The 10,189-nt window shown below is 48.3% G+C and overlaps 1 protein-coding gene across 1 annotated transcript in view; it reads left to right on the forward strand.

Moving 5' to 3' along the window:
• Window positions 1–3,459: 3,459 nt before the first annotated feature.
• The window catches only part of NUDT7 (nudix hydrolase 7), a 19,583-nt gene continuing 12,853 nt past the window's right edge, over window positions 3,460–10,189 (forward strand). The window contains exons 1-2 of the mRNA XM_049622483.1: window positions 3,460–3,550; window positions 5,739–5,892. Of these exons, the coding sequence (XP_049478440.1) occupies window positions 3,516–3,550; window positions 5,739–5,892 (189 nt within the window). The 5' untranslated portion in view covers window positions 3,460–3,515. The remainder of the gene's footprint in view (window positions 3,551–5,738; window positions 5,893–10,189) is intronic.

Consider the following 10,189-nt stretch of genomic DNA (forward strand, 5'->3'; position numbering starts at 1 on the left):
TGTTCCCTGTGGCTGTGCCTTCCAGCCTTACAAAAGCCATAAAAACGAAATGTTTTTACAGCAGTATATCTGATCTTGGAAGAAGATGCTGTGGACAGGGCCTTGGTACACAGCAAAGCGTCTCGGGATGCCGCATTTTACGTTAAAGCAACCTGGACCCCTGCCACGCTCTTTCTCATGTTGGGATTATGTGAATTTTTCTGGACGTCCAAAGCATCTTTTTCTGTTCCTTGGGTCCAGACTTTTGGAAGAGCCCCCTGCTCGCCCCCCTACTTTCACTCCCTACTTTCAATTCATTCCCACTCTGCTTCCACAGAGATCTCCTGGGAAACCCAGACCTGTTATTCTGCTCCCTTCTGGAAGAAGTTCAACCTCCATTTTGTTTTGGCTTCCAAAGCCTTTTCATCTGTGCCCAGAGATCCATTCTGAAAAATGTCCCTTTCTGTTCCCGTGTGCTATGCTGAGCAAGACCCCTCCCACGCTGCCTTCTGCTGTTCCCTTCGCCCAGAATGTCAACTTCCCCACCTGGGCCTCTTGAAATCCCACCTACCTCTCAAATCTCACTGGAGTGCCGGATGCAGTTAATCGGACGGGCTCGAAACTAGGCTCCCACCATTTACTTGCTCTGAGACCATGAGCAAGGCACTCAACCACGCTGAGCCACAGTTTAGTCATCTTCAAAACGAGGATTCAGACAAAGGACGCCTGAACAAAGAGCAAATCAAATCCTCAGGCGGTGATGTCCAGCCCTCCATTTCATTCTCGGAACCAGTCTCCCATCGCCTCTCATACAGAGCTGAGAGAATACTGTGCATTACTAGAGCTGAGAATCATGTTGATTATCACCCGCAATAGACCAGGAGGCTTTAGAGGTCAAGGGGCCCCATCTTAGACATGTCTAGCCCATAGTTGCTACACGGTGGGTATTGGATATTTATCTCCTCACTCACAGTCAGAGCCACATAATTCATAGTCACTTGCCTCTGAGAAGTGATGTCAAAATAAAAGAGCACAGAGGTCAGAACCGTCTGATCTTGAACTCTAGCTGTGTGACCTCACCAAAACATTTTTTTAAATTTCCTAATCTGGAAAGTGAGGAAATAACTCTCTGTGGAGATAACTCTCTGTTGTGTGGTTGCTCAAAGGATTAAGTTCACACTAATGTGGGTGAAGGTGCCATTAACATTATCATTTGGATGCCAACAAGCTTTTAGTTTGGGCTCTCAGCCTTGCCAGGACTGGCAAGGTGAACATCTGAGTTCAGTGGTTTTAAAAGTCTTAAGAAGTATGGTTCAACTGTCCCACGACTGAGGGCCACACAGTGATATTTCATGGGCTCTAGACAATTTTGGTTTCATGGACCCCATGAAATAATAATAACATATTTTATGACTGCACTGATATAAAGATGGATATAACCCAGGCTGGACTGATTATTACATATTGGTTATTATTGTATCCATCTTTTTTCTTCTGATTTTAAAAGAATTTAAAGGGGCACCTGGGTGGCTCAGTCGGTTAAGCATCCGACTCCGTCTCAGGTCATGATCTCACAGTTCATGAGTTCAAGCCCTGCGTCAGGCTCTGTGCTGACAGCTCAGAGCCTGGAGGCTGCTTCGGGTTCTGTGTCTCCCTCTCTCTCTACTCCTTACCCATTCACACTCTGTCTCTGTCTCTCTCTCAAAAATAAACATTAAAAAAACTAATTTTGAAGAAATTAAAACTGGAACATTTTTGTGAGCCCCCAAAGTTACTGTGTACCTCCTGGGCCGCCAGTCTTTGAAGTCTGATGTCTTACGAGTGTCAGCTCAAAGCAGGCTCCCTGCCACTCGCTCTTCTCCAGCCACTTCTGGGGTCTCTGTACAAACTTAGTCTTCTTCCTGGAACCCTCTCCCCTTATTTACTTTCCAAACATACCTTAGAGCAGTGGCTCTCTGAATATCCCACTCTCCTTACAGCCCGGATTGCTGGGCCTTACCCCCAGCTTCTGATGCAGGAGCTCTGGGGGGAACCCAAGAATCTACTTTTTTTTCATTTATTTTTTTAACGTTTATTTATTTTTGAGAGAGAGAGAGAGAGAGAGAGAGAACATGAATGAGTGGGGAGGGGCAGAGAGAGAGGGAGACATAGAATCTGAAGCAGGCTCCAGGCTCTGAGCTGTCAGCACAGAGCCCAAAGCCATTCTTGAAGCCACCAACCGTGAGGGCAGGACCCGAGGCTAAGTCCAATACTTAACAGACTCAGCCACCCAGGCGCCCCCAGAATATACATTTTTAATAGCGCCCAGGTGATGCTTATGCTCTGGTCCCAGGACCACACATGGAGCACAGCTGCTCTAGAGGACGGCGGGTGTCCATTCTCTCTGGTGAGCCTTCTCTGACCTGGTTCACTCGCGTTTCTCCCTCATATGCTCTCCAAGGACAAAGGCATCTGCTTTATCTATGAAATGGTTTGATCCACGTTTTTCTCATGCACTTGTCTGCAGGCTGGCTCCATGTGTCTTTTTGCTGGCTGTGCGATCTGCCCAAGCACATAGTAGGTGCTAAGTAAACATTTGTAGACTGCTGTTCAGAGAAGTTGAACCAACTTAACCTCCTAGCAACAGTGAATGAGGTTTCAGAATCCTTTTAAATCACCTGCACTGCATTTTCCCCCTTCAATCTCAGAATTCTCATAGGCTCCCCATTCTTGTGGAAGAGTAAGGAGCTTGCACACTGGTGCAGCCGCTCTGGAAAACAGTGTGGAGGGTCCTTAAAAAATTAAAAGTAGATCTGCCTTATGACCCAGCAATAGCACTGCTAGGAATTTACCCAAGGGATACAGGAGTGCTGGTGCACAGGGGCACTTGGACCCCAATGTTTACAGCAGCACTTTCAACAATAGCTAAATTATGGAAAGAGCCTAAATGTCCATCAACTGATGAATGGATAAAGAAGATGTGGTTTATATATACAATGGAATACTACTTGGCAAAGAGAAAGAATGAAATCTGGCCATTTGTAGCAACGTGGATGGAACTGGAGGGTATTATGCTAAGTGAAATAAGTCAGTCAGAGAAAGACAGATACCATATGTTTTCACTTATGTGGATCTTGAGAAACTTGACAAGACCATGGGGGAAGGGAAGGGGGGGAAAGTTACAAACAGAGAAGGAGGGAGGCAAACCATAAGAGACTCTTAAATACTGAGAACAAACTGAGAGTTGATGGGGGGTGAGGGAGAGAGGAAAGTGGGTGATGGGCGCTGAGGAGGGCACCTGTTGGGATGAGCTCTGGGTGTTGTATGGAAACCAATTTGACCATAAAATATATTTAAAAAAAAAAAAAAAAAGGAGCTGGGCGGAACCTGCTTTAGCGAGTCCCCTTACGGCCTGGCCCTACGCCCCGCCCCACCCCGCCCCCTAAGGCCATAGGCCCCGCCTCTCTCCCCGCCCCAGATCGCGGCTGCTCTGCGCATGCCCACTCGGCAGAGCGCGAGCTAGGAGTTGCGGTGGGGAAACAAACTTTGCCCCGGAGATGTCTCCAGCTCGTCCTTCCCCGGAGCCTGTCAGGTAAAGTCCTCCGGTCCCTGGCACTCCGAGCAGGGCCCGGCCGGCCCCGAACGCGGCTCCGGGGCCGTTCGGCCGGGACTTTTCTTGCCGCGCCCATCTACCCACCTGCGGAGCCCGCGCTCGGTGCGCTCGCCTCCCAGGCCGCCCGCGGGGCCGCGGGGCCTCTGCACCCATGGGCTCACACCCGGCCCCGCAGGGTCGCACCCCTTTCTCCTGCCCAGCCGCCTTTCCTCTTCAGCTTAGGGCTTCTCCGGAGTTCCATCCCAGAAACCAGGAGCCCGCACCAGGCAGCTCCGGGTTCAAGGCCGCGGTGGCCACCTCCAGGGTCTCGCAGTTACCTAACCTCTCTGAGCCTGGGCGGGACCCAGTCCTAACCTCGCCCGGGCTGTTGTGAGGACAGAAAGAGAAAAGCGTGGAATGCGTGGGACGAGCCCTTGCTCAGAACCGGGTGGCTGCTACGGTGGTGGTTTTTTGGTGGTTATTCCAGCCAGCCCCTAATGTGGACACACACGTTTTTGCAGTTTTGCTTCTGCTGGTCCCTCTGATCGGTTCTGGGGCCTCTTAAAAAGCCACAGTCGGTGGGTCCAGGGCACACTCTGGCGGGCCAGTTTTCTGGACGTGGGCCTGTGTGCATGGGGTACACCCAGGAGCCCCCTCCAGTGCCCGCTTGCTGTGGTTCTGAAAGGCCTTTGGTCGTTTTTGAAATCCACTGCTGGCACCCAGCCAGCTTTAGTGAGCATCCTGCCATGAAGAAAGAGGCAAAAAAAAAAAAAAAAAAAGCAAACAACTTGCCCACCTAATGCCGGAGACATTTATGACAGCAATCACTACTCACTGGGCACCAGCAGAGTGCCAGTCACACTGTGCGAACGATGTCATGACGTGTTTACAGATACCTTCAAGCAGGTCACAGATGAGGAAAGCAAGGCCTGGAGAGGTCCTTCCTAAACACTTTACAAGTAGTTCTGGCCCCCCTTAAATATCTGACTTCACCCACTCTGCAAAATTGCCTTTCCCAGAGAAAAATTAAAACCAAACTGTTAGTTTCTAGGGCTGCCGTAACAAAGTATCACGAACTTGATGACTTAAAACAAAAGAAATTCATTCTGCCATAGTCCTGAAGCCCAGACATCTGAATTTCCTGCCTGTTGCAGCTTCCGATGGATCTTGATGTTCCTTGGCTTGTGGCCACATCACTCCAATCTCTGCCTCTGTCTTCACATTGGCTTCTTCTGTGTGTGTGTGTGTGTGTGTGTGTGTGTTTCTATGTCCTCTCTTCTTATGAGTATGCCAATCATTGGATGTAGGGCCCACCCTACATCCGGGATGATTTCATCTTAAGACTTGTGATTCCACCTGCAAAGACACTGCTTGCAAATAAAGTTGCATTCTGAGCCTTCTGGGTGACATGAATTTGGGGGGGGACACTATTTAAGCTACTACACAAACCAGCAACAAAATACACCAGTCAAAAAGACCAGAACATTCAAAGTCATGAATTCGGGGCACCAAATGTGGTTACAAATCCAAATACTTGCATACTGTCAGGTAATGGCTCTCAAAGGGGGTTCCTCTGATCCACAGTATCAGCATCATGGTTGCTTGGGAGTTGGATGCTAAATTCCAGGCCCCACCCCAAACTTACCGAGTCACGCTTTAGGGGTGGGCCTAGCAATCTGTGTTGTAACACGGTGAATCTGTTGTCACTAGATTTTTGGGACCTTTAAGGCAATTGAAGACATAAGGGTTTTTAACCCTTTTTGAAAAACTTTATAAGGCAATTGAAGACATAAGGGTTTGATAACATAAGGATCAGGCTAAGAGAGTTCTAACTTAACGACAGCGACCTGTTTACCAAACCTGCTTACTGGAGTATTATCAAGGATTGCAACATTTAACTGTTGCAGTTTTGAAAGAACCTTTTACCATAATTTCTACTTAATTTCCAAAGTGAAACCATGCACTAAACTGTATTCTTAGCCTTTTTTTTTTTTTTTTGCTCATTTTATCTTGCCAACAGTCATGCAATTGGGGTGAGAGTATTATTCCTGCCATGTTATCGACAAATACAGTGAGAGTCAGCCCTGGTAAGCTCCCGAGATGCACAACACAACAGAAACATAGGCAGGACTGGGAGCTTTTTCCCACAACTCTGGTTACTGAAGTGTTTTGTTTGTTTCCATTTCAGAAACAGTCTGATAGATGATGCGAAGGCCCGCTTAAAAGAGCATGATGCCGGGACCAGATATTCTCATTTGTCGTATGACAAATACTCCGTCCTTTTACCGTTGCTGGTGAAAGAAGGAAAACTCCATTTGTTGTTCACCCTCCGGTCAGAGAAGGTAGGTGACAGAAAGGTCCCTGCCATTAAAGTTCCAGGACCTTCGAAAACCCCACCAAAATCCGTCACTTGCACGCATTTTGAGGCCACGGGTTCTCAAATGGACTTTGAAGATTGTGATGTTCAGGGGGACAAGAAGCCGCAGGGTAGCATGGCAGTTTTTGGAGAAGTTTTAGAAAGAAAAATAAGTAATTAGCAAGTAATTTGAAATATGTTTAGGTCAGGGTTTCTTAACCTTGGCTGTATTGGATGGCATCTGGGCTGGATAATTCTTTGTTGTAGGAGCTGTTCTGTGTACTGCGAGATGTTTAACATCATCCCTGGGTTTTACCCGCTAGATGCCAGTAATAGACAGACACACACACACACACACAAACACACACACACACCCCTATGTGACAACCACAGGTGTCTCCAGACGTCCCTGCCCTGGCAGGGTTGGGGGCCACAACTGCCACTGCCACTAGAAAATTCTCGAACATAGAAATGAACAGCCAGGGCCCTGAAGCTGGCTGCCCGTGTTTGAACGCAGGCTCTCTCCTGGCCAGCTGTGTGACTTTGGTCTAGTTACTTACCCTCTCTGTGCTACAGTCTCTTTACTTGCAAAATGAGGACCAACCACTAGTACTTGCTTTGTGGGGCTACCCACGAAGGATTTCCCAGGGAAACAAACACAGAGCACCTAAACCCACCTCTTACTTGGCAAGGACTCGGTAAGTTTCAGCCGCCACCATTGTTACTGTTCGCGCACACGGCGGCCTGGGCTTTTAAGATAAACTGTTGTACTTTAAAGAGGTGTTGGGCTGAGAATGGAGTTGCCATGGGTACACCCCCTGGATACAGTCATTCTCCTTTGCTGTTGGGGTACTTCTTTTTTTTTTTTTAACGTTTATTTATTATTCAGAGACAGAGACAGAGCATGAGCATGGAGGGGGGTGGGGGGCGGTGCGGGCAGAGAGAGGAGGAGACACAGAATCCAAAACATGCTCCAGGCTCTGAGCTGTCAGCACCGAGCCCAATGCAGGGCTCGAACCCACAAACTGTGAGATCATGACCTGAGCCGGAGTCGGATGCCTAACCGACTGAGCCACCCAGGCGTCCCTCTATTGGGGTACTTCTGAGGTAAAATTGGGGAAACAATAACTTCAAAGTTATCCAAGTACAAAAATGAAAATGGGCCATGATAGCCATGGCTTTCTAAGCAGGACGATGAACAATATCCCCTCAGGGGGACAAAGAAAGCTGAGGAATCAGCTGAAGTTTTGTGGGTTTGGGATTAGACTCGTATGGATTCTTCTTCTTCTTCTTCTTCTTTTTTTTTTTTTAGTTTTATTTCTTTAAGTCATCTCTACACCCAATGTGGGGCTGGAACTCATGACCCCGAGATCAAGAGTCGTGGGCTCTTCCTGACTGAGGCAGCCAGGCGCCCCTAGACTCGTGTGGGTTTTTTTGGATCTGGGTCAGGCAGGCAACGATCACATCAACACAGGAGGTAATGAAAATCCAGGTTCCAACAGGAGAAACCTAACTGGAAACCAGGGGACTAGGTCTGTTCTCATTTCTGCCAAAGAGCAAAGAAGCACTTCAATATATTTTTTGAACAAGGAGACAAACTAGTGTGGAAAATCGAGGCAAGACCGAAATGGATCTCCAAGTTCTGTATCACCCAGACAGCTTTGCCTGTTGATAATTACAGGAGAATCATCTTAGACCATAAACTCTGGTGTGCAATGGTCACATTTCTTTAAAAAAGAATATTGAGGGGCACCTGGGTGGCTCAGTTGGTTGAGTCTCCAACTTAGGCTCAGGTCATGATCTCGCAGGTCATCGGTTCGAGCCTCGCGTGGGGCTCTGTGCCAAAAGCTCAGAGCCTGGAGCCTGCCTCAGATTCTGTGTCTCCCTCTCTCTCTGCCCCTCCCCCACTCACTCCCTCTCTCTTTCTCTCTCAAAATTAAATAAACATTAAAAAATTAAAAAAAATAAGAAAATTTAAGTCTAATTAGATCCGACTATATCCTATCTGGCTCTGGAGGGCAAGGAATTTCCCTCCCAGGCATTACTGGAGCTGCACCCCTCCCTGGAGTCATGCAAGCAAAGGCTCATGGGTTTCCCACCAGTAAATGGGGAGGGGGTGCCTGCCTCAATCCCTCCTGCTTCTGTGTGGGCTCCCGTCCTAGCTCCGGAACCTACAGCAAAGTTCTTCATCTCTGTGAGCCTCAGTTTCCTATTCTCAAAATAGGACTGAAAACAGTGCGTAATGTTTGGAGGGTAAAGAAGCTCTCCCTCTCCCTCTTCTCTCCCCTGTTCTGTCCCCCTCTCTCCTTGCCTCCCTCTGTCCCCAGCTCTCAGGGCTTGAAACAGACAAAAGGAAAGGCAACAACAAAACGTGGACTGAAGTTTTAGGAAATCAGCCTGCAACCTCATTTGCCTTCTGAAGAGAATTCCACAAGGTTTTATTTAAGAAAAAATGTTATGCTGTTGAAAAGAAAGATGGGGTGCCTGGGTGGCTCAGTCGGTTAAGCGTCCGGCTTTGGCTCAGATTGTGATCTCGCTTTTCATGGGTGTGAGCCCCACCTCGGGCTCTGTGCTGACAGCTTGGAGCCTGGAGCCTGTTTCAGATCCTGTGTCTCCCTCTCTCTCTGCCCCTCCCCGGCTCCCACTCTGTCTGTCTCTCTCCAAAATAAATAGACATTAAAACATTTTTAAAAAAAAAGAAAGATGGAAACCTTGCGTATTTGATAGGGGCCTTTTTGGTGCTGACAGTCTGTGAATAATCATTTTTGTGAATGTGTCTGTTCCTTGAAAACAGCATAGCATTTTCTTAGGAGTATTCAGAATAACCCATTACATCAGGTCAGTATTTCTGTCAAAGCCGATGATTCCCTGTAAGTGCCTTCTGCCAGTATCGCTTTGATGCTGAATGAGCTAACAGAATGGAGGACTTCTTTCAGAGGTGATCTTACAGGACGTCTCTTTCTTGGGCGAATGGGTGGTCATCGTCAAGACGGTAGAAACATATCCCTCAACCTTGTTTTCACCAACTCATAACCCTGATACGAATATGTGTGTGATTTCTCTGTACTATGGCAATTCCTGCAGTGTTATTGATTTGTTAGCAGAGAAGAACTTTAAAATGTTTCCTTTTGCTTTTTAAAAAGCTTCCTCAAATAGGACTTTCAATTCTGGAATGCTGCAGAATTGATAAGGGCATCTGGCTTGTTCTTACACAGATATATTGGCCCTGGGGCTAAAAATGCCAACAGGACCTTTTGATTTAGCTTCTAAACATCATGAACTGACCTTGCAAGTTGATGTTAACAAATATTTCACATGGGCCAGGCCCTGTGCCCTGACATTCAGCCGCTAGCTCCTGTGACTGGCCCTGTGACCTTGGGAGGTACCTGACCCTGGGAGGTATGTGGAGGACGTTACCTCCCCCCACCCCCCACCCCCATGGTGCCCTGTTGAGAAGAGGCCCACCCGGGACTCTTGCTGACCCTGAGGCCTCCTCGACAGTTGAGTAGAGAGAGGATGGTGGGCACTGGGTGGGAGTGAGTGTCCACGAAGTTGAGGTCACATTTGCTGAGGAGTTTGGTCCTGCACGGGGGGATGTGCTTCCCCACCTCTGGCCAAGATAAGAGAGAAGTCATAACAAGACAGAGACAAGAGAAAGGGAGGATGCTACAAACGGAGCCACAGTTCTGAAGTCAGGAAGGCATGGGATCAAGGATGGAGGTGAAAGGGGCAGTGCAGGGAGAAGGGACTCCTGTCCCTTCACGTGCATGTGCAGAGGGACGCAGAGGCACCCCCACTTGTCACTGCTAATGGCTCAGGTGGCCACAGTTCCTGTGTTTTAGTAAGCCCTTAATTAATGCTGGTATGCTGGTTAAGAGCCGGGATGGAGAAGTAAACACTCCACTGCATACCTTGCGTGACCCTGGTCGTGTTATTTAACCTCTTTGAGCTTAATTCCCTTGCCAAAAAGTGGAAGTGATAATAGAATAGTAGCTTATATATCCACAAATGGATGGAGAGATAACTTGTGGGAGCACCTGGCTGGCCTGGTTAGTTGAGCATCCGACTCTCAGTTTTGGCTCAGGTCATGATCCCAGGGTCATGGGATCAAGCCCCACGTCAGGCTCCATGCTGTGTGTGGACCCTGCTTAAGAGTCTGTCTCTCTCTCTCTCTCTCTCTCTCTCTCTCCCTCTCCCTCTCCCCCCCCTCCCTCCCTCCCCCTCTCTCCCTTTCTCCCTCTCCCTTCCTCTCCCTTCCTCTCCCTTCCTCTCCCTTCCTCTCC

The sequence above is a fragment of the Panthera uncia genome (assembly GCF_023721935.1).
Source record: "Panthera uncia isolate 11264 chromosome E2 unlocalized genomic scaffold, Puncia_PCG_1.0 HiC_scaffold_20, whole genome shotgun sequence".
In the NCBI taxonomy this organism is placed as follows: domain Eukaryota; kingdom Metazoa; phylum Chordata; class Mammalia; order Carnivora; family Felidae; genus Panthera; species Panthera uncia.